Source organism: Vitis riparia, chromosome 17 (assembly GCF_004353265.1).
Source record: "Vitis riparia cultivar Riparia Gloire de Montpellier isolate 1030 chromosome 17, EGFV_Vit.rip_1.0, whole genome shotgun sequence".
Classification (NCBI taxonomy): Eukaryota; Viridiplantae; Streptophyta; class Magnoliopsida; order Vitales; family Vitaceae; genus Vitis; species Vitis riparia.
The window spans coordinates 253,960-281,245 of record NC_048447.1 but is presented as its reverse complement, the minus strand read 5'-3'; the positions used below and the strand labels follow the sequence as shown (position 1 = coordinate 281,245).

Below are 27,286 nucleotides of genomic sequence, written 5' to 3'. Positions count from 1 at the left end.
GGAGAAATGGGGGCAGATAGCCAGGAGTTGCCTTTGCCTGATCCAAGCCCTCGTGCCCTTGTGCCTGCGAGGGGGCCAACCAGAAGAAGGTTGCGTTTGGTACGCGACTTGAAGTCTGGCCTCTCTGGGCGGCTTCAGGACCGGTTCACAGAAGGCATGGAAGTCAGCTGTTCATCCGTCCCGGAGGGTCATCCGGGAGGCGATGCAGTGGAGATGGCGGAAGAGAGCCCAGCCACCCCAGTGCTGGTGCCGGCTGAGGCTCCACCCAAAGAAGCCCAGCCGGTTGAGAATGCTGAAGGTGCGGCTCCAGAGGAGGAATCAGTCTCCAATGCTTCCTTGGGAGAGGGTCATTTTGATGATGCCACTTTCATCCCTGCTAGCCCTTTCAGCTACGCGGAGATGGAAGAGAAGTTAAATCAGATTCCTCCTGGCTCAGACGCTGGAGTACCTTCTGCCCTGATGTTCGAGACAGTAGAGATGGTATAATTTGCGTTTTGATTCCTTTGTCATACTGATGCGATTGTGACATGATTTGTAACTTGATTTTTCTTTGTTTGAGTATTTTCCTGCAGCTGGTGAGTGGCCTTCGCGGTATGGCTCTTCAACGCAATCTTCTCTCTCACCTGTTGGAGACTGCTGAGTATACAAAATCCTTCGTGTCTCAGCGAAAAGGTGATGAGGAGAAGTTGCGTTCGAGACTGGAGCAGGCTGAAGCCAGTTCCTCTACTGCTCGAGAGGAGAACAAGGTTCTTCGAGAGGAGAACGAGGTTCTTCGAGAGGAGGTTGCTGAGGCAAAGAGCCGGGAGGATTCTATGGAAGTTCGCCTGTTTGAGGCGGAGGATGAAATGGCTCTTTTGAGGAGGGAGGTGAGGCACCTCCGGACAGAGGTGTCTATTGAGAGACGGCAGAGGGAAGAGTTGCAGTTGCGTTTGTCAACGCAAAAGGAAGAGCTGGAGGGTGAGTTTGCTGCGGAGAGGGGGGAACTTGAAGCGGAGTACCAGAAGCAAGTTGATGAAATGTACTTGTTCGGCTACCGCTGCTGTATGAAGAAACATGGCATCAAACAGGACGTTCCTTCAATTCCTCCGGGTGAATTGGAGAAGCTGCACAGCAAACCTGCTCAATGACAGCCTTTTCCTTTTGTAAAGAAAATCTGCTATCTTCTTTCTATACCTTTGTAGTCCGGAGGCCTTTTTGTGTATGATTTATTCCACAAACATCAATAAAAATACATTTGTTCATTTTGTATTTCTATCTTTTGCCTCATCTTTCATTGGTAATACTGCTTTAAATTAGATACATTCCATGGTCGCTGTAATGGGGTTCCATCTAACTTCTGTAGATGATAGGCTCCACTTTCACTTGTTTTAGATACTATGTAGGGGCCTTCCCAATTGGCTTGGAACTTTCCTGCCCCTATGTCAGCAGTATTTTCAAAAACTTTTCTAAGAACTAGCGTACCATTTTTGAAGCTTCTGGGCTTTACTTTGCGATTGTAGTGAGCTGATGCCCTTTGCTGATAGTCTGCCATCCGGATGGCTGCAGTTTCTCTTATTTCATCCGCCCAGTCCAAATTTCTTCCTAATTCTGCATTTGCATCATCCTGCCTTCCTGCTTCGGTTCGGATAGTGGGCAGCCCAATTTCGGTGGGAATGATTGCGTCCATTCCGTATGCCAGGGCGAAGGGAGTATTTCCTGTTGGACGTCCGGGTGTGGTTCGATAAGCCCACAGGACGCCGGGTAGCTCCTCCACCCATTTCCCTTTGGCTTGTTCGAGTCTTTTCTTCAAGGCAGTGACTAGAGTCTTGTTTGTGGCCTCTGCTTGCCCATTACTTTAAGGATAGCGTGGTGTAGAATATGAGTTCCGAATATTGAGTTCTGAACAGAAATTTCGGAAAATCTTGCTATCAAACTGTGGACCGTTATCTGCTATGATTGTTTGGGGAATTCCGAAGCGACAAACGATGTTCTTCCATACGAATTTGGTGACATCTTTGTCTTTGATGCTAGCATATGCTTCGGCTTCCACCCACTTACTGAAGTAGTCTGTGGCGATAAGCAGGAATTTCTTCTGGGCAGGTGCGGCTGGTAGAGGTCCTACTATGTCCATGCCCCACTGTGCAAAGGGCCATGGTCCTGAGATCGTTTTCAACTCTCCCGATGGCATGTGTGGTATGGGGGCGTGCCTTTGACATTTGTCGCATTTTTTGACGTATGCTGCCGCGTCTTTTTTCATCGTAGGCCAGTAATAACCTTGCGAATGGGCTCTATGTGCCAGTGATCGCCCTCCAGCATGATTTCCACATACTCCCTCGTGCAACTCAGCTAATACATAAAGTACCTCTGAATGTTTCAGACATCTGAGGTAGGGGCCTGTAAAGGATCGCTTGTACAAGTGCCCTTTAACCAGGGTGAAGCGGGCGGCTTGCACCCGAACCTTGTGTGCTTGCTTAGATTCTTCGGGCAGGGTGCCCGTCCGGAGGTATTCAATGATATCTTTCATCCAACCCTCGTCATCCGTTTCGTCTGCCTTAATGGTGTTGCAAGTGGAGGCTTCCGTGATGGAAGGTTTGGCTTGTACATATATAGGCAGTAGTATTGCTTCCTTGGTGGGAAGGGAGGCAGCTATACCTGCCAGGGCGTCGGCACGCGCATTTTCGGTCCGCCTGATTTTTTCAATTGTCCACTCGGTGAACCGCTGCAAAGTATCTTTTACTTTGTTTAAGTATTGTGCCATGCGCTCATCTTTGGCTTCGTATTCGTTTTGAACGTGTCTTACCACAAGTTGGGAATCACTATAGATTCGAAGCCTGGAGACGGATAGAGCCAGGGCGAGATCCAATCCGGATAGGATGACCTCATATTCTGCTTCATTGTTGGAGGCGTGGAACCCCAACCGGATGGCTTGCTCCAGCTGCTCTCCGGTTGGGGATTGCAGCAGGAGCCCTACTCCGGAGCCGGATGACCGTGAGGCTCCATCAACCCGCAATGTCCACCATTGTTTTTCACTTGGTTCGTCATGTTGGACGGGCCTTCGAGAATATTCCAATACGAAGTCAGCCATTACCTGGCCTTTGATGGATAATCTGGGCTGAAACTCGATTCCAAATTCACTCAATTCTATGGCCCATTGAAGCATCCTTCCGGTTAGGTTCGGCTTGTGTAAGATATTGCGAAGGGTTTGGTCAGTTAATACGACCACTGGGTGTGCTTGGAAATAGGGGCGGAGCTTTTGGGCGGCACTTCGAAGAGCTAAGGCAGTTAACTCCATTTTTGAATATCTGGTTTCTACATCTGCTAACGCTCTGCTGATGTAGTAGATGGGTTTCTGTTCTTTGGGCGATGGGTAGCGGAATAAGACAGCGCTGATTGCCCACTCTGAGACAGCCAGGTACATATACAATTTTTCTCTGGGGATGGGGCTGCTTAGGATGGGTGGTTGCATGAGGCGCTGTTTGATTTTTTCAAAAGCGCTTTGACAGCTGTCTGTCCATCCGCTTGGTCCTGCTTTGCGGATTGCCAGGAAGAAGGGTTGCAACTCATCGGTAGAAGCTTCTCATAAACGGGCTATGAAACGCCCTAGGGCGACGAGCTTGCCTGTGAGGCGCTGCAATTCCTTCTTGTTCCTGGGGGGTGAGGTTTCTACTACTGCTTTGACTTGTTCTGGGCTCACCTCTATCCCTCTTTGACTGACCATGAAGCCCAGGAATTTTCCAGCACTCACGCCGAAGGCGCATTTGGAAGGATTCAACTTCATGTCGAACTTCCTTAAGAGGTGAAAAACTTCTTGTAAGTGGAGAACATGCTCTTCACGATTTTTGCTTTTAACCACGATATCATCAATGTATACCTCTACTGTGCGGCCAATTAGAGGTTTGAATATCTTTGTCATCAATCTTTGATAAGTGGCACCAGCGTTTTTGAGACCAAATGGCATGACTTTATAACAGTAAAGTCCGTGTGGCGTTATGAAGGCTGTTTTTTCTTGATCTTCTGGGGCCATGGGGATTTGGTGATATCCGGAGAAAGCGTCCAGGAAGGAGAGCATCCCTTGCCCAGCGGTGGAATCCACAATCTGATCTATTCGTGGCAAAGGGAAACTGTCTTTTGGGCATGCTTTATTGAGGTTGGTGTAGTCGACGCAAACCCGCCATTTGCCTTCTTTTTTGGGTACCACTACTACATTTGCCAGCCAGTCCGGATATTCCACCTCTTTGATGAATCCGGCCCCCAGCAATTTGTCGATCTCCGTCCGGATGATTTTTTGTCTATCCGGGTGAAAACGTCTAACCTTTTGCCGGACGGGTTTTACCATTGGTAAAACATTAAGCTTATGCGAGACTATCGAGGGGTGAATTCCCTTCATATCAGAGTGTGCCCATGCGAAAACGTCGCGGTTTTGCCGGAGGACGTCTTGGATGTTCTGGATTTCTTTGGGCGTTAAGAGGGAACTGATATGAGTGAGATGAGTATCTTCTTCCGAAATTTGGATTGTTTGTAAGGGATCTGCTACCGGGGATCTCTGTCCGCCGTACACAGTGATTGCTATTGGTCGAGTGCATGAGTGGACTCGGGGAGGGGTTCATTCTCCCGACTAGTCTCTGCTTCTCTTGCTATTTGGTAGCATTGACGAGCGGCTAGCTGGCTGCCATACAGGTTGATTTGCCCATCTTCCGTGAGAAAGCTTACCATCTGATGATACGTGGAGGGGATGGCTTTCATGCAGTGTAGCCATGTGCGCCCCAAGATAACATTGAAGGGTGATAGGTCTTGTACTACCGAAAACTGAACGTTGAGAGTGACTGGGCCAGCTTGGACTGGCAGCACAATGTCTCCCAATGAGATAGTTGATGCCCCATTGAATCCAGATAAAATCCTTCCAGGGTTTTCGAGACCGACTAAGTTGTGTCCCATGTGGCTTATAACTGATGCTTGCACCAGATCGGCTGAGCTGCCTGGGTCAATTAGGATGCGTCTTACGTCGAATTTGTCTATTCCCAAGGATAGAACGAGGGCATCACGGTGCGGACGTAATATCCGCGTAGGGTCTACTGGAGGAAAAGTGATTGTCCCGTCTATGGGGCGAGGGCCCCCTTCGGTTATCCCAGGCCGGATGGAATTGATACGCTCACGCACCATCGCTTCCCGCAACAATTTCTGTCTTTTTCGCTTGGAATTGAGCTCTTCATCCGACGGGCCTCCATTAATGTAGTTTATAACGGCTTTGGGGGCGGCTGGAGCCATGGGGGCCCCAGAGTCGCGGCCCCGGGAGGCATCTCCATCTCTAGCTTCTGAACGGAGGTATTGCCTTAAATGACCCGCCTTTATAAGCCTTTCCACCAAATATTGGAGGCTTCTACACGTTTCCGTTGTATGGCCATGCTCCTTATGGTAAGCGCATCTTTTGCTATGATCTCTCCTGGATGGATCCGATCCGAGGGGTCTGGGCCACCTGAAATCGGACATGCTCTGGATCATAGGGAGAAGCTTCTCATAAGTTATAGAGAGTGGTGTGAGGGGTGGCATTTCCGGGCGGCTTGGCCCTTCTTGCCTTCGATCGGATGGCCTTGGCCTGTCCGGAGGTTTAGTGCTCCCCTCTGTGCTACCCTTGGACGATTGTCCGGCAACCAATACTTGCTGTATAGCTGCCCGTACGTCATCTTCAAGCATTGAGTATTTGTTTGCACGTCGAAACAAGTCGTCCATCGTCATGGGAGGCTTTTTAGCTAGTGACTCAAAAAATGGAGTGCCTGGACAGATGCACCGCTTGAAGATCTGTAGGACAGCATCCATGCTGCAAGCTTCCACTTGTAGGACAGCTTGGCCAAATCGCTTCACGAATTCCCTCAAGGATTCATTATCCTTCATTTTTATATTTTGCAAGGTGTTGATGTTTTGCTTATGCCGAGCGGAACATAGGTACTGTCCCACGAAAGCCTCTGAAAGGTCTCTGAAATTATCCACCGAGTTAGGAGGTAGGCGATGGAACCATGAAAGAGCTTGTCCTTGTAGACTGGCAGGGAATACTTTGCACAACAGCGGGTCGTTGCCTATATCAAGGGTCATGAGCTGTCGATAATGCATAATATGGTCGAAGGGGTCACTACACCCATCGTATGTGGAGAACTTTGGCACGAGAAACCCCCTTGGGGGCTCGTAATGAATGATATGAGAGCAGAAAGGCGTGGAGAGCATGTCATCCAGCCTTTTGCTGATGGAGCCCATGGGTGGCTCGCTCAGGAGATTTTTCCCGATGGTTCGTACCGCTTGATGCGGTGGAACGTTCTGCATCATGGGGGTGACCAAGGGGTCACGGTGCGAGAGAACGTTCTGTGGCATGGGGGTGACCGTAGGGTCATGGTGCACTCCCCCCGTGGTGGTCAGCGGTGGCTTGGGCCTGCCAGTTTGCTGGGGACCCAGTCTCGCACGCATGGCGCCCGACAACTGGGATCTTCTGTCACGTCGTCTTTTTGACGAGAAGTGGGTGGAATCTGAGCTCTCTTCACGAGGGGCTCGAGGCATAGGTGTGTGTGGCTCATACGGCCTATCGCTGCGCGTTCCAGGGATTGCTCCCGCTGTTCCAGGGTAGATTGACTCCAGATGAGGCCTTGAGTTGGCCACTTGGCCTCTGGAGTGCTGATGACGGGGAATTCCTGTCGACGATGCCTGGATACGTAATATTGCGTTTTCTTCTCTTAACCTCGTCGTCTCCTGGAAGAGAGTTTGTAGTTGGCGCTCGCTCGCTAACTGCCTTCTTTCGATGGCTTGGCGCCATTCAGAATTATCTTCCTCTCTTCTATCAGATGAATGGCTTTGGGAAGGCGTAGCCATTTTTGCCAGTTACTGAATCAGTGAAAAAGGTTCCCACAGACGGCGCCAATGTTGAGGCCTCGTATCTCTCGCAATCCACGTAGTTGCCAAATGGATAAATATACGATCCCAACGAATACGAATTCCTGATTCAGCTACTCCTGCAAAAGGCGTCCGGACAGGGTGTCCGGACGCACCCTCCGATGGTTTTGTCAGCCACAGAGAGAGAGATAAAAGCAGATGGCACCGTTGGCCTTTTACTAGGTATGGAGAAGCTTACCTTCAGCTTTGCGCGAAGGTTCATATATATACCATTTAGAAACTCTCTCTCCTCCATAAATGATGGAAGGCTTTTTGGTTTACCATGATTGCCACTAGGTGGTGGCAGGGACATCCTCATCCTACGAACGGCTGTCAGAGATCGTGGGAAGTGACTAGCTGTCACTTCTGTCTTTTCGCTCTGCAGGTATCGGAATATGATTTGTGACAGGATGTCAGAATGACGTAGTGAGGCACGCTTAATTTGGCCAGTGATCCGGATGAACATATCCGGGTGGAATATGAAAGGTCGCCGGATGAGTAATGGCGGTGGTCCGGGATGGACATATCCGGGTGGGATATGAAAGGTCGCCGGATGAGTGATGGCGGTGGTCCGGATAGGGAAGCGCGCCACGTGTACTCTTGGGGAAATCCGGATGTGGATACTCCGGGTAGGGTCATGTGCCACGTGTCGTCAGGGAACGTGTGCTACGTGTCATCAGGGATGGGTCCCTACATATCTGTCAGCTTTTACTCCATTGGAGAACATCAACTGAAAAGACAATTGTGAAGAACATGCTAATCCTTATCCCCCAAGGAACAACTCTGTAACTTGTCTACTTGAAAATATACTCTGCTAGAGAAGATTCCAAGTATAGAGATTCTCATAAAAAAAGAAGACAACAAATGTCCATATTTCTTTGAGCAACCAAACAGAGCATTATCATCACAGGTTCAATCATCATCTATCTCTTTCCTAATTCTTACCGAAAGAAGGAAAAGATAGAGGTTGGTGGTAGATAACAGCACCCTGGCCCTGTGCTTCTGCTCCTCTTACAGAGCAATTTAAGTTTTATAGCCTAAAAAATGTCTGTCCATGTTAGATGGTCTATTAGTCATGTGCAGATTGCAGGGAAGCAGAGACAATGGTCTGCACAAACTGTTAGCACTGAGAAAACATGATTTCAGTTGTTATCGCAGGACCTTGAGTTTAGTCCTTTATAGTTTTAGTCCTATATTTTATAATTTATATAAAATATCATATAAATTAGCAATTAAAAATATCACATCATAAAAAATAAAAGGATATTAAATTAACTACAATTAAAAATCTATTTAATAGTAAAGAATTTTGATATGATATTTTTATACCAATGATTCAACTTTAACTGCACCTTATTTATTAGTTGCTATCCATTTGTTGCTCTAAATTACCATCATCCAATTGATCAGACAACATACTCTTTTACCCCCATCATTGATCAACTATATAAGAAACCAGTGTTTTAAAAAACGAATCGAACCGGCGGTCGTTAATTGCTTTATAAAGCACTTTATTTTTCCTCTTACTTCCGATGTGGGATAAGGTAAAGAGATTTAAAAGCAAAAATCAACTTTGTTCTTACAGGCTGCAACAAGAGGGTTGAACCGTGAACCACAAGCTCATAATGAGCATAACTACTCTATTGTGCTCCATCATTGTTTGTGTTAATATTTAACCAAAAACAACTACATAGGCTATTTAATATATATATATATATATATATCTTATTTTTTTCATTTCAATTTGTTTTCATATTTAAATACAACTTTTTATTCTTTTTACCATTTTGAATATATTTTCATATTTAAATATTGTATATATTTTGTTTAATAAATTTAAACCATTAATACATTTATATAAAAATGAATAAATAATATTATAAATATTATTTAAATTTTAATTACATATTTTAAATATTTTAATTTTAATAAAATATAAATATATATTTATAACGTCACCGGTTCAACCACCAGTCCAACTAATGAACTGTGAATCGGTAGTTTTTTTGGTTCAATATCTTATCCGATTTTGAAAATATTGTAAGAAACATGAAAATAATTATTTCATGCTAGTTTTGAAAAAGTATTTTGGGAGTGAATTTAATTCAAACATTCTTCAATAATTACAAATAATATCGTAATAAATTTCAATTTATATTGATTTTGATTTTTTTTTATGAGAAATTCTATCTTTATCCTAAGTTTTTATATATTTTATAAAATATTTTAGCATATTCCCATGAATATAACATTTTTTACATAATTAATTTTTATAGCATAGGTATCATTTAATTATAGAACTAACATACTAATGAATTTAAAATTTTATAAATTTTAAAAAGGGTTTAATATACTTTACTCCTCGACATATTATGTGTTTTGCACATTATTTTTTTAAATTTAAATTGAATAAATTGTCTTTCAGACTTCTTAAAAACTAGCATTATGCTTTTTTTTATGGAACGATATTAATTTGATTGAACAGAAATATCATGTGTTGTGCTCGTAATTTAACGAGGGATAAAGTGTATTAAACCCTTTTAAGGGATTAGTTATTTATTCAACTCGAACAGCTGGAAAGCTACCCCACCAAATTGACTGGCCGTTGATCGAAAATCAGAGGTCCGGAACGAGGTTGAGTTAGCTTCAAGTTCGGCCAACCGACTGAGTTGACTCAAACGGGCCGGACCACACTAACTCTTTGGATCCGAAATCCAGAATCCCCCAGAAAACCATCGCCGTCGTGTTTCTTTCTTAGGCGGCAAGTTATTATTATTAGAAAACTGCTTGGAGAGAAAGAAAAAAAGACAGAAAGAAAATTTCATCTCTCTGTTTTTGCAAGTCTGTGGGTTTCTATATTTCTTCCATTGTTCCTTGCTTTCTCTGCAACCAAACGTAGCAATATTGTTTCTTAGAAAGAAACAGAATAAGAAGCTGGTGTTTTGATTCTCCACGATCCGAATATGTAAGTTTGGGATTTCGGTTATCTAGTTCTCTCCCTGATTGTGTGGTTTTCCGGAAAGTTGCTTGGAGGAAAGGAAAAGAAAAGAAAAGAAAATTCTATTTTCTCTATTTTGACGTACCTTTTGGATTTATTTTTTTCTGGTGTTTTCCTCGGTTTTCTCAGCAACCAAACGAAGCATTAGGGCTTGTTAAAAGAGAAAAGAAATGAAGAAATTGTTTATTTTGAATCTTGGGGTTGCCATGTTGTAAGTTTCTTCTCGTTTGTGTGGTTTTTGCTGACAACAATTTAATTTTTTTTATGCAGTGGAGATAATTGGTGTTGGAATTCAGAGCTCTGCCATTTTGCAATGGTAAGATAACCGCTTCACCTACTCAAGGCATTGCTTTTATTCTTCATATGTTTTGTTTTAGTTTTCATTGTTCAAATCGGGTAGCTTAGACTGAGAAATTATGGATACCATGTTGTAGATGCTTGCATTTGCTGTTGATAATGTTCTCATGTTTTGGTTTGAGCTTCTGTTTGCACCAATTAATTTCAGTTGCAAATAGGGGGAAGTTTTCCTTTCGATAAAAAAAAATTTATGCCCCTAACTTCAATTAATTATGTAAGAAGAGTCTTTGCTATTACTTATAACTCAACTTCAATTATATTCTGCATATTGCACAGAATAGTTAATTACTTAGCACAAAAGAAAATAGAAAATCAATGGCTAATGAGGTCCTTCCTTTCTTGTGAATACTCGGGTTGCACTGTCTGTCTGTGGGGCAAGTGCAGGGGTGGATGGTAGATGCCTCCATCATAATGGATGAGTGAAGCAATCTCTTCATCTCTTCAACACTTGCATGCAAGTTGTCAAAAGACTGAGAATCACCCTAGTTGTCAAAAGACTGAGAATCACCCTAGTTGTCAAAAGACTGAGAATCACCCTAGTTGGATAGCTCTATGAGAAATCTCCAGTTTGTGAAGGCATCTCATACAATTGACTGTCTGAATGCATTTTCTGAGACTCCTACTGCAAATGGGGCTATGGTGCTGATTTAGAAGTGGGTTCTGTTTGTACATGTGTGAAACCCACCTATAACAATTCATATAATCAGCTGTACATACAAGTGCAAAACATGCACATATAAGTGACATTTCATGCTAACAAACAGTAAACAACTCATGAAACCCTACTATTGCCCATTTTTATTCAGAGTCACTAGAATATGTACCTCTGCCTTACAAGAGGCTTACCTTTACCTTACAAAAGATTTGATGTATCCTTTCTACTCTGATACTACTTCCTTGTCTTGTTTTCTTTATGTAGTTATTTATTGTTGCCCTCAAGTCTCCTACTGTCAGAAGTAAACTTTTATTGAGTTATGGTCATTCTAGCTGAAAATTCTCACATGCTAGGTTGACATAGGGCAAACCACAAAGGTGCTCGACATTGAAGGTATTAGAATGTTGGTATCACTTGGTGCTGTTTCATGGTGGGCTTACTTTCTTTTGGTTGATATAATTAGCATTTCAGTAGAGTTAATGTTGCATTTTTGTTGTATTAATCTGGGAGCCACAAGTAAGGGATCTTAATTTGTAACATGAGACCTACTAAGGAAGGGTGCTATGTTGAGCCTGCTCATATAGGATGTATAAAATTTTAGATACATGATGGAAAAAGTAGCTTGCTGAGAATTCATGAGAGGAATTTGTCAGGACTAATATGATTCCTCAAATCAGGGTGATGTTTCCTCTTGCAACTCCACTAAAGGTTGTAATAGCTCTTCATGGAAGGTGAAACTAGCTAATTTTGAGAACAAAAATTGCTGTTTTAAAATAGCCTTTTAACTATTGCATATTCCCCTGTTGTCTAATTGTGTTATTGCTTGTGTCCAGTGCTTTGCATATTTACTTGATTAAGGGTTTTAACTTTATGGCTATTTTCAAGTGCTGCATAGTTTACACTTAACATTTGGAAAACTAGTTGAGCATGATTCAAGGCTTAGCTTGCTAGCTGGTGGTAAGTGCTGGACAGTCTACTATTAGAAAATTGGTTGGGCTGTGATTGTATCTAACTGGAAAATACTTGATCTTAAAAGTGGTGGGAAGCTGTGCCTCCATGCAAACTCACCAACAAGGAACACCTCCAAGACCTAGTGTTTGCAACTTCTCAACTGAATAGCAACATTCAGGGCATTTCCACACTGTATGATGGGATGGAAATAGTTTGAGTTGGAGAACATTAGTAGCACCTTCTAGAGGCTTGGAGAAGACATTTGTGCTATGGGTTCAAGCCTTGAGGAGATAAATTCAGGTAATTGAATGTGCTCACTGTAGGTGTGGCCAGCAGCTTTGGGTCCATGAGCTGACCAAAAAAGGGCAAAAGGTCCAAGGCATGAACTTAAGGTGGTACACATGATGCAAAGGGGACATTTCAGCACAATATGATGCAGTATCTTTTTTTGCAGTGTTAAATCAAACCTGGGACCAAGTTCTCTAATAATCATTGCAGTACTTTTAGTATGCTAAATTGTGGTGCACAAAGTAAGTGAATATCTTGGAAAATTATTGTGCAATTACCACCTGGAAGGATATTATGCAGGAAAATTACAGCCCAATTCTTTCTTGAGGAAGTTCTGTATCAGTGAGAGAATATATGAAACAATTCTGCACTCCTATATTAGCATATGAGATCTATCATGTTTGTGGAGGGCTGGAAGTCATAGGCTGAAGTCAACCTTGCTTGAGCATAAGCCTTACACAGGTTGGGGGTGGAATATGAAATTCGATTAGATGGTGGTGTGAAGTCTATTTACCACCCTGTCAATGACAACCATGGGAATGCATGTGGCAAAAGGATAGACAAGGGAAATGTGAGAATTATCATAATCAAAAGATTGAACTTCCATGATTTGTGACAAGCAATTGGTCTCCTTGCTTTACAGCAGGTCACATGCTAGTGTGTAGTTGACTGCCAAGGCAGCCCACAATGCCTTAGCTACACTATTAGATTTGGATTGAATTAGTTGCAGAAGAGGATGAAGATCTGAATTGGATGGGTGCTTTACATATGCTTGGCGGGTGGTGAAAGGTAAGTTGAAGAAACCAAGGATCTTCTGCAGTGCCTAATATATGTGGATTTGCTAATTTTTAAAGGTGACCCCTGCAATGATAGATGCTAGCACCATATAACTATGTAAAGGGTGCTAGGTAGAGTTCCTTGGGCTACAGCTGTGCAAGACTGTAAATTGAAAGCCGTCAATCTTGTGGCCCAACTTATCTACAAGGTAGCTCAAAATTTTCCACTTTAAGGCTGAAGCACAAACAAATTTGATTGTGACAGTTGCAGGATGACTTTGTGGTGAAACTTGACATTGGGTTCTTTGCGAGGTAAGGCCATGCTAATACCCTTCAGATGCACCATCTAACAAAGGCCTGTCCATACTAACATCGTCCCCAACCATCAATAAAATAAAAAACTGTGATGCCAAATCTCTAATGAATCCTATGCTAATTAGAAAAAGGTTTTTAGCAAGAACTTTCAATGATTGGTCAGTGCAACTGCAATTACTGTGGTCAATCCCAAGGAAAAATGAATTTTGCTCCTACAAGGAAAAAGGGTTTGAAATGGATGAGATAATTTGTTATGCCATATTAAAGGAGACTAAGATGGAAGAACTACCCTGTTCAGTCCTTGGGTGTTTTGAAAATTTAGTAAGGTTTCCAAAATGTAATGCTAAAGGATATTGTTTCAGGACTCATTTGATTTGGGAGTTAGCTCGATTATTAGTGTTAAGGTGCATCATTAAGATAACAAATTCTCATTATAGTAGTGATTATTCAGCCATTCTATAGAGGTCCCCAGAAAGTGTGAGGACGTATATCTTGAGGATGAGCAGGGCAAAATTAAGGGAGTATAATTTTTTTTTGATCAGAAACGAAGAGAAAAGTATTAATAGAAGAAAAGATACAAGAGAAGGATGAGAGGTCCTTCCCACAAAAAGAAAAATTGATCAAAAGAGAAAACACCCAACTTTAGAAAACTATATACAAAGAAAAAACCCCAACTATCTCAAACTTTTGAATCACAAACCTCAGTCTAGTTGAGTTGTAAAACGCTAAGAGGAACTCCTCTAAAAGCTGCAGTACAAGAGGCCCAAAGAGAGGAATAGAAATGAAGTAAATCCCATAACATCTCTTCCATTCTCCCCTGATCCTCAAAAATCCTAATCTTGCCACACCATCCATACTAAAGTTAGGCAAGCGATTTGCCAAAGTGTCTTGCCTCTAATTGAATTCCCAAACCTTTAAATGCAATAATCATCAAAGGCGCTGTGGACTTAGTTTGAAGGTTCATGGAAAACTTCTTCAGGTTCTTGTCACCAAGGTGCATGTGGCTTCGGTTTTTTTTTTTTTATATATTATTTTAAGAATATATTTAAATATTTAATATTTAGAATTTAGTGAGGCATCTTGGAATTTACAGATATTTAGGTTATCTTGTCTTTTTTAATTGATTAGTAGCTAGACATATTTACTCTTTACTAGTTGTTTTGTGAGGGATATTTGAAGTGTTTTGATTTTAGTAGACTCTGATTAAAGCCAAATAACAAAGCAAAATTTTAGAGAAGATGTTTTTAAAGAACAGTTTCTTTTTAATACTACTTTTCGGAAAAAATAATCAGGCTTTTGAGGCTTGTTGAGTACTAAATATTCAGTCTGAAGTGATGGGTGCAAGTAGTACCACCTTTTCTCTTGTCGTCTTCTATCCTCTCTTCTTTTCTCCTTCATCCTAGGCCTCTTTCTCTCTCTGTGCTTGTAATTTTTAAAATGTAAAATCAATGAAGAGGGGGGTTGCCCTTTTCTCTTAATTTCCAGATTCATACCTTGAAGCCACGGTTGTAATTCCCAATATAAAGTTGTGTAATATAAAATGTATGTTCAGATAAACATTATGTTTGGATTCCCAAAGATAAACTTTTTAAAAATGACCCCAAGTAAAAATGTCTTTCATATACTGTTGGCCTTTGGTGCGCACGGGGAAAACTTTGATTTAGCTATCTGTATTTGCCACAATAATCCAGTGAGTTATGAGAACTTTGATGAGGTGCTGTCATTTTCCAAGTTTTGCATGGTTGGAAAATACAAGCTTGTGCCTCACATTGGATTGTTATGAGAACTAAGGTGCCAATTTTCTCTATAAGTTTATCTCATCTTTCATCCTATCCTAGAAGCAAGATGTATTAGATACATTTAAAGCAACATTATAATAGTTTTCAAAATATAGATGCCAAGTGGGGTCTGCCTAGCATTGGATTCCTTCGCAGCAAAGGGTTTTTACATTATTAGGCAGAGTTGACAATATACTCATGGGGAGAACCTGTGTGAGGATGGAAATGTAGGGCTTTAAAAGAATTCAGGTTGCATGAGATTTGATTTGGATCTAAGGTGAGAAAAAGACTAATAAGAAGTAGGATGCAGGTGTCATGTGTAAGAAAAGACAGCAACTTTTAAAGAGGATGACATGACCATGAAAGAGCTCAAGTATGACAGACGTTAACTTATGTTGGAAAATCTAAATTGTATAAATGTAAGGCTTCATTGTTGTTTTTGACTTATTGTTGTATTGATTTCAATGTTTCTGCTAACCATTTAAAAAAGCTGTATAACCCATGGCAGACAGTCACAAATCAAAAAAAAAAAAGATAAAAAGATAAAAGAAAGCATTTCTTAGGTGGTTGGCTTGGAGTTGAATTCGATAATCTATGACAGCAGAATGATTTTGCAAATCTTTTAAGTCTTGCATGCAGTCAAGAGGATAATCGGTTTAGGGTGTATTTCAATTTTATTGAAGTCTTATCTTCAATTGTTCATCTTTCCCTGGCCAGGAGTCTCCTTTAGTTCTAGGTGTTACTGTGGCAACTGCTGCCTTGGGAGGTAGATATATGATTAGAGCGTGGCAAGCATTCAAAGCTCGCCCTTCAGTTCCTCATATTCGAAGATTTTATGAGGGTGGTTTTCAGCATTCCATGACAAGGCGTGAGGCAGCATTAATTCTCGGTGTCAGGTATTTGCTCAGTTTACTCCTTAAGTCTTTTCTGGGTTACTTGCATCGGGGTCAGATAATTGTAACAAGTCATTGCACTTTGCATTCCTTGCCATAGGTTGGGATCAATCTGCCAGTCCAAATTGACCAGTTGGGTGATCCCAACACTTATTTTGGTATACATGCTAAATCGTTTAAATGAAAAGCTCATTTTTCTTGTTTATTCATGCCGTTTAACTCTGTTTTCATTCGGTGGCTTCACACATTAAATCTGTCCGCTCCTAATGGACCTAGTCTCTGACCTCAACCATGTTTATTATAGTGAATTTTTCCTTTGGGGTTGCTTTTATACTTTTTTTGAGTTATGATGCAATGAAATCTTGTTCTGATTAAAAACTGCAGTAGAAAGTCATCAACTCTTTGATTATCCTCTTCTTTTTGCACATGTATACTGAGTTGTGGAAAACCCTTTAATTTTATTACTTATCAGAGAACATGCTGTGATGGAGAAGATCAAGGAGGCTCACAGGAGAGTGATGGTGGCAAACCACCCTGATAGCGGTGGAAGCCATTATCTGGCTTCCAAGATAAATGAAGCCAAGGATGTCTTAATGGGGAGAGCTAAGGGAACTGGTTCTGCATTCTAAGCTATACATCTGATACAACCAACAAGAGAACGTTTGGTCTCCAAAACTATTTGTTATACCAAGCGATCTATATTCTTTACAATAAAGCTGATTTGGATATTTTTGGTCACTATATGAGTACCGATTAAAGGTATATTATAAGCATTCAATGCCATTACATGATAGGGAGTAATGCCTTGGGTGTTTTGAATTTTTCCTTCCTTTAGTGTTGCTTCAGAGATTTTAAATATACGAGGCATCCTATGAATTCTTTGTTTGTCTGAAGTTTAAATTATTGACAAACGAGTGGACAAATAACACCTTAGTTTGGATTATAAGTTTAATGGAGCTTTTAGCATTTTTATATTAGCTTATCCCCTAATCTCCCTCTCTCTCTCTCTCTTATATTTTATACATCTTGTTTATCCTTGATTTTTATAAGATATTTTGCATTTCCCTTTTGGGAATTTCGGGGTTAGAAGACAGAAAGGTGAAATTCAAATAAAATCCTCTTAATAAATTTTTATATTACTGAGAGTGCGTCCAATTACCACTAATAATGATTATATTTCTTCCTATGAAGTTCAAAATGGCTTGTTTTTTTAGTACTTTCTTTTTTCTAATAATATTTTGATAAAGGTGGTAAAAGTAAAAACAGTAAAATTCTATAATAGTCATCATAATCTGTTGAATAAAAGCTGATCCCAAGTTAGTATTTACAATCAAGGGTTGAAAAAAATCTTATGGATAGAAATGCGAATAACGCCCGAAGAGCTTGTGATGATATGATTACATACCAAAAAACTTCACCCCCCCATTACCAAGTCATCCTCCATAAAAAAAAGCCGGATGCTACTCCACAGAGCACAAAACCCAGCCCTCAAAAAGTCAAGACCTGGTATCAGAGGAGCAGATTAACACATGAAAACAGGAATTGAATTACATACTAATTCCATGTAAACAACTAAGGGGACGAAAACCATAGCCAGAGCAAACAGTCATCTAAAGATGAAAAAGACCAAGGTCAAGACCCTGCTCATTATATATGACTATGCTACCAAGCAGCAACGTAAAACACTTCCTTGTTCCAGCTACTTACTCACTACTTTCTGGAAACAGAGAACAGTTCTTACTTGAGGTAATAAACAGATCCTTTATACATGTTGAACATTCTACATGGAATGGTTGTCAAGTATCTCTCTTTTCTTTTTCTTTCTCCCAAAGGATTACGTGATGATAACAGTGATGGTGCGGTTGGTGAAAGTCATATTCAAAAGCGGTTATGAGCAATCGATCTTCTTCTGTTGTGGCTTCATCTTCATACTGTCAATTTTGTTTCTCTCATCCTCATTTCCTTCTATTGGTGCTTGGTGGAATTTCAAGACTCCAACACTAGATGATATTGAATATAGTTACAAGGTAGCATAGATGTCTAACCTAGACGTTGGAGTCCTCTCCATTAAACTGTGCCCCATACATGCTTTTATAACACTGTTCCAAGACCAAGCAAGCTTTATCCTTCAATGGAACTTCTACTAATTCTCAGACCAACTCCAGCCTTCAGTTCATAAAGCTGATTCCAACGTATCAAATGATTAAACTGGTCAAAGGTCTTCTCATTAAATTGCTTTGATGCCTTGTGATTCTTTCATGAATTTATAACCTTCCCATCCTACAACTTGGACCTCCACCATGTACCATTACACTCCTTGAAATAAGGGTGAAGGAAACACATATTTTCCAAACTAAATGAGGCCAGTTCCCACTTGAATGGCTTGGTATCTAAAACTATTGGGCAATGATAAGGGGTAGGACTAGGTAAGGTCTCTTGAAGATTGTGGGGGAAGCTAATATCCCAATGCAAAGAGTGCAAGAAAGAGTCCAATCCTCTCAAAATGTCAACAATTTTTTGGATGTGACTGTTCAGTTTCCAAAAGGATCTCTTTCCTTCAGACACCTTGTAGGTAACAATGACCAAGTCCCTTCCACTTCAAGATTGCTAGGCCCTAAAGAACATGCATTTTTCAAGCCTTCTAACACTGCTGAACTCTTGATCTCAATGGCTAGGTTAGTCGAATTCCACTAACTTGGAGAAGGCTCTCAGTACACTGCCACAACAATCTCTAATTACACTCCTAATTCCTAGTTGTTGTAGATTACCTAGGCACAACCATCAAAGGTGAGATAGCGGATAGGGTCTCACAAAGACTGAAAAGCTCCACTAGTCCTTAATGTTCCTGACATCCCTTTCCAAACAAATCACCTGAACAATGGCAGGCATAGTGCCATACACCTCTCTTTCCAAAATGCACCCTACCTCTGACCCACAAATCCCCTTAAAAGCATGATTTGTAGGCTTAAGATATCTGTTTTGATGAACCTAAGCAATACCAGCTAACCCAAATAAGTTGGGCCATAATCCTCATTGCAATTGAACAATGAAGAGAGAAGTGATACATGGTCTCCATGCTATCTAAACATATTACATGGCATGGGGTAAAGGGCCTTGAAAGGCCTTATCCTCTCAAGTTGTCATTAATATTTACCTTTTTATTGGCCACTAGTCAAGCCAAGGCCCTTAGGTGGAGCTTTAGATTTCTAGATAGGAGTAGTCAGAAGGAAACTAATTGGAAATCACATTTAGTCAAAGATTTTTTAGAAGGTTATTGATGAGTTAGAACTTGAGATAGGTATGGATAAAACCTTCATATTGGGAAAGAAAGGCAAAATATATACATGAAGCTGAGATAGTAGGAGCGAGGAGAGGTAATTGATTTTTGGTTATAATAAATCATTCTGGAAGTGGAAATTCTAGGATGGGTATGTGGAAATTCCATGTAGACCTCTTCTATGAAATCATTTCTAGCTGCAAGCAACATGCAAAACGTATCAGATTTTATGTAGGTCAAAGAACTTAGGTTCAAGAAATTCTGTCCCCTTTAGTTGTGAAAGTGATTGTGCAAGGGAGGAGATTAACTTTAATCCCTAACAAGCATGGCTTACTAAAATCCATGTTCTTGGAATTAAAAAATTTAGCAATGCATGTAGGTAACTTCACAAATACACGTATACATATCAAAAAAGAGAATACTGTTATATATGAGAAAACATCATGCTTCAAAACAAAACTCATCTGTTTAATCTTACCGAGTCTCTACCTTTGGTCGAATGCTAGAAGGTCCCCTTCCATTAACTAAATCTTCAATGATGGTTCTATCTTCACAATCCAAGTCCATCCATGCTGTGTCACCATTTTGAGACGAACTCTCTTTTGCTTCTTCAACAATCCAATCATCCATTGGGTCAATCTCTTCAAGCACAATGTCTGCGTTTAATCTTGACTTAAAACCCTGCAAGTGCAGATTATAGTGAAGAAATATCAGATCACTCAATCGTTGTTGCTCTATAGGATTCCTTCCTTTCATCAGCAGCTTCTCAGCCAAGCTCTTTTTCAGCTCATATCTCGAGGCACCATCGCATGTCTGGCTTAGAATCCGAGTGGCAAATCTTTGGAACTCAGGATGTTGTCGGCCATAATGAGACCACCATAAGACTATAATTAAATTGATAGCAAATACAAATCATAAGAATCGGTTTGTAGTTAAATCAAACTAATGGAATATGCAAAGAATCAGAAGGAAATGCATTTTTCTAACCTGGAGGAATATTAGTTCTTTGGTCAAAGGCACTTCCTTGGGCAAAAGCACCTTCAGTCCATAAGTACTTATCAAGCTGTAGACCTATCACGTCTTGAACATGCAGATCTGGTACCATACGGACGATACAACACAGGATACCACTGGCAACCTCTGCATCACAATGGAAGTCACTTGAATAGAAGAAATGCGGGTTTAAATAGTAACCTGTAGAATGGAGAGGGCTATATAGATGTTTGTTCCAAATCTCATCAATCACTTCCCAGAATGGCATGTACTGAGATTTCTTATCTTTAAATTCCTTTGCAATAGCTTCTTTTGCTTGGTCCATCGTGTCGTATATGTAACCCATTTGGGGTTTATCACTCCCATTGATCCAACTCAAAACTCGCACCAGAGGAATAGTTGCCTTTAAGACCATTATGGCCCCAGTCCAGAAAGCGGGATCCACCACTAAGTCAGCTACCCTCTTCCCCTCTTCCCTAGATGCCCAGATCAAGGAGTTCCACCCAGATGAGACAAACATATTTTGCAGGTTGTCTTTCTCTGAGACTATATTCTCTAAAGTCAAGAAGGGTTTTGCCAATTTAATTTTTGATGGTTTTACCAGGGTATTAGCAGAAGTATAATTTCTCATGAGCTTCAAAACTGTTGCATGACTGTGAATGAACTTTGTAATGGCCTTGGCCTTATCCAATATTCCTCTAATGGGATCCATCATCCCAATCTTTTCTAACATGAGTTCTATGCAATAAGATGCACTAACTGTCCAAAACACCGTCCGGAACTTCTCCATTAATCTCTGGCCTGCAGCTGCCATACAGTCTGAGATTGAATATGTGATAATTTGAACAACATTTTCAACCCCAACCTCCTCAATAATTTGTTCAATAAAAACTGTAAGGCATCAACATCAGCAATAAAGGCTGAAATATCACATGACCGGATATAAATTGTGCCCTTTGGGCAATCTGCTAGAACATTAATAAGGTTCCTGCCCTTTTCATCCATCCACCCATCCAATAAGATACTACACCCTGTGTTTGCCCATGAGTTTCTAACATCCTTCACATACTGCTGCATCTCTTTCACTTCCTCTTTTAGGATCCAGCCTTTTAATTCCTGACAGCTAGGAAGCTTATACCCAATCTGATCACAACCGAGAGCAGCAGTTATCATTCTTTGGAAGCTAGGAGATGTTGCAGCACTGAGATCAGTACCCAATTCATAAAAAAATCTACCAATGCATTTCTTGGCTTGCCTTGATGATGAATCCTCTCTTTCTTTATGATCCTCAACTTTTTGTGAACCTCTTCTTCCATTGGGTAATGAAACCTCTTTGGTCACTCCATTTTCTGACACTGTGTCCTTCTGTACATCCTTTCTGCTATCTGAACCAGCTTTTTGGGTGGTTTGGAGCTTTCTATGCTCAATGGCACTTGGGCTAGGATACCATTTCCTCTTCCAAGGAAGATCTGGGTATTCCAAGGTCCCCACTTCCTTGCCGAGACTGCCTCTTTTCAGTTCAAGCAACTTGGTTTTCATCAGTTCCTTCACATTTTCAGGTACTTCTCCACAAGGGGTTACATCCCCTTTTACACATCCTAAGTGGTATCTAAGCCGGCTGAACCCACTCATTGATTTAGCACAGTAGTTACATTGAACTCTATTCTTTTGTTGATCGACAACCTTACCATGATCATGAACATTAGCAGAAACTTCATTTGCATTCATTTTGACCTGCAAATCCACAACAATAAGCTCAGGACATTTCTTGGAAAAGGGTAAAAAATTCAATTATAATAAATAAGCATAAAATTTTACCACGGTTATAGAATAAACTGTGTGACAGTTTGAATGATTAGATTTGTCAATCCAGTACAGCCAGTATACATCTGATGGGGTAATACCACATTTAACTAAAAAACTGTGAATAGTACACACAAAAAGAAGAGGTATAACTAAATTAAATTTTATGATGCCTTTATGGTTAAAACACAGCTAAAATGTCACATGAGTTGTACTCATCATGGGCTCACAGAATGTACAATTTGTAGTTGCAATCCAATTAAAGAGCTAAAAACAAAATGCATTAGTGATTGAAATAAGATGATCAAAAGGAACTCAAAAAGCAATGCCACCCTATTTACATGGGGATATACAAGCAACAGTCAAGAGGAAAAAGAAAAAGAGAAAAAAAAAAAACTTGAATAAATGGCACTAAACCTCCCCAAAACTACCTATGAGTTCCATAAAGGACAATCTTCCTCCCTCACCCACTCCACCCAGATGCACACCAAAGAATCCAATGACCAAATATATAAAATGATTTAGAAGACATACTTTAATCTCAGCACTAAATGGCATGGGATTTGGCAATCCCTCACTCCTTAGTTATCCAGATAGAGAAACAGCGGCCATCATCCATACTTTCCTTCTTTCCTTTATAAAATTCCCATTCGAATCAGCCAATGTTTGCATACTAAAGCAAAAGCCAAACAACCCCAAACAGGGCAAACATTGAAGAGCACAAAATGGATAAGCAGGCAGTTGGATATCTCTGTTCTCGTTTTACACATGCAACATCAATTCACTCATATCTTTCCCTGCTATGGTTAAGGTGTTTCTCCCCATAGCTGTGAAAATGAAGAAATAAACTTTCGAGGGTACATTATAACCCCAAACTTCCGCTGCTAAAAAAAGGGTAATTACACTTCTAGAAAGTGCCTTGCAATAGGATTTAAGAGAAAAATGAAAACAACCCCCATACCCCTAGTCTCTAAATCAGTTTCATCCTCCCCATTCTCTCTAGCCTTTGCTAAGGTTGCTCTCCATGAAAGAATCCACCATTTCCAACTCCCTATCATGAAGTTCTAATGATCCTCTTTGGTGGTTCTTTATTCTTTCAATTTTTCCTTTCCTTCTTTATTTTTCCTGAAGAAACTTCATATTTTTGCAGTGTCTATTGATTTAGGGAAGCTTGTTAGAGCGTCTTTGCTTGTAGACAGCCTTTTTGTGGGATGAACCATACAAAAATTCTAGTATATTACCCTGTTTCCTATTGCATTCAGTTTTTTTTGTTCTAATTCCTTTTCACTTATCAATACAATCCAAGATACCACTATTACAACCCCAATGGTGACATCAGAGCTTGGGAGGTCCAATCAATCTATGTCTTGATGGTTGGCATAATCCAAAGGAATAATCTGATATTTTTGAAATCATCATACCATTTATTGAAATCTTGAGTGATAATTTCGATTTTTTCCAAGTAAGGAATTAGATTAAACATCACAAATAAACGGTAGTCAGTGGTGTGCTGATGTTGCAATGGATAGAACTGCCTTATCCTATTTCCTCAATGTGGCCATTTTAAATAAAAAGGCATTATAAGTTAATGTTTCTTTTTATATCCATAAATCAAGAACTTCATGTTTGGTGTTTCTTTTTCCACTGTAAAACCAGTAAGTGCAAAGCTTTCTATGGATCAAGCAAAGAATGTTTAGAGTGCAAAATAAAATGTGATGTAATGAAAGTTTATTCATACTCCATTTGGATTTCAGAAACAAATAGGCAAAAGCAAAAAAATCATAAGGACTTTCATGTTCTCTTGTTTGGTTGAGATGGAAAATGTAACATAAATGGAATCTAACAAGCATAAAAATTTATAACGTTTTCAAACTCTTCATTCCTTATTTAAAAGATTTAATTAGCTCACACTTCGTCTTTTATTTTCATTTCCTTTTCTGTCCTTTCCCTTTTTCCTTTGCTACATCAAAATGGCATACTAAAACTTAGTTCATTTCTCAAGCAATTTTCAGTAATTGTCCTTCTTCTCCCCAAATGACTAAGACAGGAGAAAAAAAAATCATTTATATTTAATTTAAATTTAAACAGTAGACAAAAGGGAAATGACCCACAAGAAGAAACCCTCTTTTGGGATTACCCCAGCTATACACTCTTCAGGATCTAAGGTAAAAGCAAGAGAGCAAACAAGAAGCAAAATGTTTCGACAGGCAGCAAAACACATACAAGAAAGAAAGAAAGAAAACAAAATAAAGGGGGGCGGTGGGGTCAATTTACATGTACATATCTGGCCACAGTTTTCTACATGCATGAGATCGAGCAAGCAGAAAATCATAATAATGAATACTAGTAGTTTAAACAAAGGATCACCTTGAGAATGAAGAAGCAGAGAAGAGAAGAGAAGACCAGCAGGCTGAATGGGAGAGTAGAAGAAAATGTGGTGAAGGCTGGCGATGGTACAGATGATCGATGCGCTGTGGTGGTGGAGATGGGTGACGGGTGGTGGTGGTGGTGGTGGTGGAGTCTAATCTCAAGTGGCGGTGGCCTTAGTGGGTGGTGGTTTGATGGGCGGTCGAAGTAGTGGTGGGGGTGGGTTATGGCCTTATGGGTGGTGGGTGGTGTTGGCTCAAGCGTCAAACAACTCCCATGGAGTGGTGGAGCTGGCAGGGGCGGAGGAGGATTTCAAAGAGGCAGAGATCGGTGGGGTGGTGTTGGTGATGGAGGGTTTTAGAGAAGCGGAGAGTGGTGGGTTAGTGTGCATTTTGGGAATTGGGTGGTGGGTTTGAATGGAACTAAAATGCCAGAAAATTACTTTTTTAGTACATGCAGACAAGCGCCTTTTCCTTCCGATGACCACCTCGCACCCTATTCGCTCGCTCGCTGGAATACTGCTGCCTTGCCTTGGGGTCCAGCTACACCACCCAAGTGGACCGTGCCGTTACTAAGGTCCGTTTACCTGTCTCATTCTTTTTTATACTTTTATCCCATCTCATTATTCATTAATATTCATTTATTTGTTTCTTGACGTGATTTGCTTGTACCTTGATTCATTTGTTTATAGCCCACTCCATATGTTTATAATTTTATTCTATAACCCAAATTTTAACGTGGCTCAAATTCATAGCTTATGTAAATTTAACTAAATTTTAGGATATTAGGTTACAACAACATAAATTTGAATCAAACATAAATATTTGATGTGCATAAATGGAAGTGAAAAGTGGATCCTTTGTGTGTTTCCTTCTTAAGATGTTGATATTCAAGAGAGTAGTGCTATGAGAGCAACCACCCAATTCCACATCCTAGAACCTGTAAAACTCTAAAGACTAATATAAAAGAAAGGGAGAGAAAGACACTTCATAGAAATACTATAACCACTCTGAATCTATTGATACGTTGAGAGATGAAGGGTGAACTCTAGTTATAGAACCAATGGGATAAGTGATTATACTTTGATAAGTCTAATTACCTTATTATCACATGAGATAATTATTAGAAATGTAAATTTTTCATAACTATCTCATCCCTTATGAGACTCATCAAGTTTGTGTTGACATCTTAGATCTATGTATAAAGGAAACAATTCCAATTTTAAAAATTGATTATTAGAGTTAAAATACTAACTTTTAGATTTTGATGTTCCCAATTAAGTTCCAAGTATTGAAGATGACCTTGAAGGCCTAAAGATCTTTTGTCTAATATTTCTTCCTTGGATCTTGACAATTGACTTTTAGATCAATAGGCCAATGTCACGATGCAAACTCCCCATGAACTAGTGTCTATAATATAATAAGGTAATGTTATCACCTTTTAAGATTACCTCTCCAATCCTTAATTTACATATCCCACTTATTATATGATTAATTAACATACCCTAGCTCTAAGGAGCATATGTCAAGTTTCTATTCAAGCAAACGCTATAGCCATAGTCTTCTAAATCGCATGTCCTTTGGATCACCCAAGGAGACACATTGTCTCAATCACATAAGATATCATGATGCCTTTATTGAGAATACCTATCATCACCGGCCTCCATCAATAGTGACCCAATCTTTAGGGATATGTGACCACCTTAGGGTCTCACCCATAAGTCAAAGTCTCTTGTTTTTTAATTTGACATAAGCTTAATATCTTCTCAAGGTTGAGAGTCTATGCAATATAGTAGCCTAGTGAATCATGACAATCGATAGCCTTACGTCATGATTCACCGAAGGTCTTATTTAGTGTACATCACATATGCTAGTGCACTTACCACGAGAAAACCATCCCAACGCCCAAGATAAGCTATCTCTCCAATTAGAAAATAGTGAACTACAGTCTTTACTACATTGCATAAATCCATGAATGACTATGGACAACTTATCTTTTTACAAGGAACCCATGACTTATATCCTCTGTATAACTCATAATGCCCCTAAGTGATGTATAATGTAAGCAATAAGGGCATGTATACTTAGACAACCAATTAATGCAAATAGGATAATAAATGGGAAACTGAGAAATACAGAAAAAAATAATTGATAATTGAATCTTAATCTGTTACATCATGTTATGCTTTCAAATGTTTAATCCCAACAAATTCCCATTAGCCCTAAAGCATGCTTAAAACATATTTGACACCTAAGTTATCCTTGTAACCATTAAAGACACTAGAAGACAAAGTCTTCATGATGAGATTTGCCAAGTTCTCCACAAAATCGATATTTTCCACAACCATAGCTCATCTAAATACTATCTCACGTATTAAGTGATACTTCCTCTCAATGTGTTTACCTTTCTGATGGTTTCTTTGTTTTTTAGACTATGCCACTGCCTTATGGTTGTCACAAAAATGTACCAAGGGTGATACATCCAAGGGTACTACCTTAAGTTCCATCAGGAACTTCCGAAGTCAAATGACTTCCTTTGCTACTTCAGAAGCAACACCATATTCAACTTTTGTAGTTGAGTTAACAATATAGAATTGCTTCACACTCCTCCAACTAATAGCCTCACCACCTAGTGTAAATGCAAATTCAAAGATAGATTTGTAAGAGTCTCTATCAGACTAAAAGTCTGAATCCATGTACCCAAGGGGTAACAACTCATTACAATGATACATCAACATATAATATCTCGTTCTCTGAAGATACTTGAGTGTATGCTTGACAATCATTCAATGCTCCATGCTTATATTGGACTTATATTTACTCACAATCCCTATAGTAAAGCAAATATCCAATCTAGTGCATAACATCACATACATAAGGCTACCCACTATTGAAGCATAGAGTACTACCTTTATACGATCTTTTTCCTTAACTGTCTTAGGACA

General features: G+C 40.1%; 3 protein-coding genes and 1 pseudogene across 5 annotated transcripts; 1 reads left to right on the top strand and 3 right to left on the bottom strand.

Annotated features, from left to right (window-relative positions):
- Window positions 1-1,166: 1,166 nt before the first annotated feature.
- On the bottom strand, window positions 1,167-4,366 carry LOC117905100 (annotated as a pseudogene).
- Window positions 4,367-4,545: 179 nt separating this feature from the next.
- Window positions 4,546-6,195, bottom strand: LOC117905101. Its single transcript, XM_034818004.1, has one exon. The coding sequence runs from the start codon at window positions 6,193-6,195 to the stop codon at window positions 4,546-4,548; it is 1,650 nt and encodes a 549-aa protein (XP_034673895.1).
- A 3,320-nt stretch (window positions 6,196-9,515) lies between these two features.
- On the top strand, window positions 9,516-16,553 carry LOC117904238 (mitochondrial import inner membrane translocase subunit TIM14-3-like). Of its 2 annotated transcripts, XM_034816756.1 has the most exons (5): window positions 9,516-9,856; window positions 10,160-10,205; window positions 11,255-11,331; window positions 15,727-15,905; window positions 16,375-16,553. In XM_034816756.1, the coding sequence occupies exons 3-5, from the start codon at window positions 11,329-11,331 to the stop codon at window positions 16,529-16,531; spliced, it is 339 nt and encodes a 112-aa protein (XP_034672647.1). In that variant the 5' UTR covers window positions 9,516-9,856; window positions 10,160-10,205; window positions 11,255-11,328; the 3' UTR covers window positions 16,532-16,553. The 2 variants fall into 2 exon arrangements, with proteins under 2 accessions (XP_034672647.1, XP_034672646.1); XM_034816755.1 differs by lacking the exon at window positions 11,255-11,331 and having other exon boundaries at window positions 9,523-9,856.
- Window positions 16,554-17,239: 686 nt separating this feature from the next.
- Window positions 17,240-24,818, bottom strand: LOC117904251. 2 transcript variants are annotated; one of them, XM_034816769.1, is made up of 5 exons: window positions 24,343-24,818; window positions 21,991-22,093; window positions 20,167-21,906; window positions 19,658-20,063; window positions 17,240-17,405 (listed from the first exon to the last, which is right to left on the bottom strand). In XM_034816769.1, exons 3-5 carry the CDS (start codon window positions 20,984-20,986, stop codon window positions 17,399-17,401), a joined length of 1,233 nt encoding a protein of 410 aa, XP_034672660.1. In that variant the 5' UTR covers window positions 20,987-21,906; window positions 21,991-22,093; window positions 24,343-24,818; the 3' UTR covers window positions 17,240-17,398. The 2 variants fall into 2 exon arrangements, with proteins under 2 accessions (XP_034672660.1, XP_034672659.1); XM_034816768.1 differs by lacking the exon at window positions 21,991-22,093.
- Window positions 24,819-27,286: the final 2,468 nt, after the last annotated feature.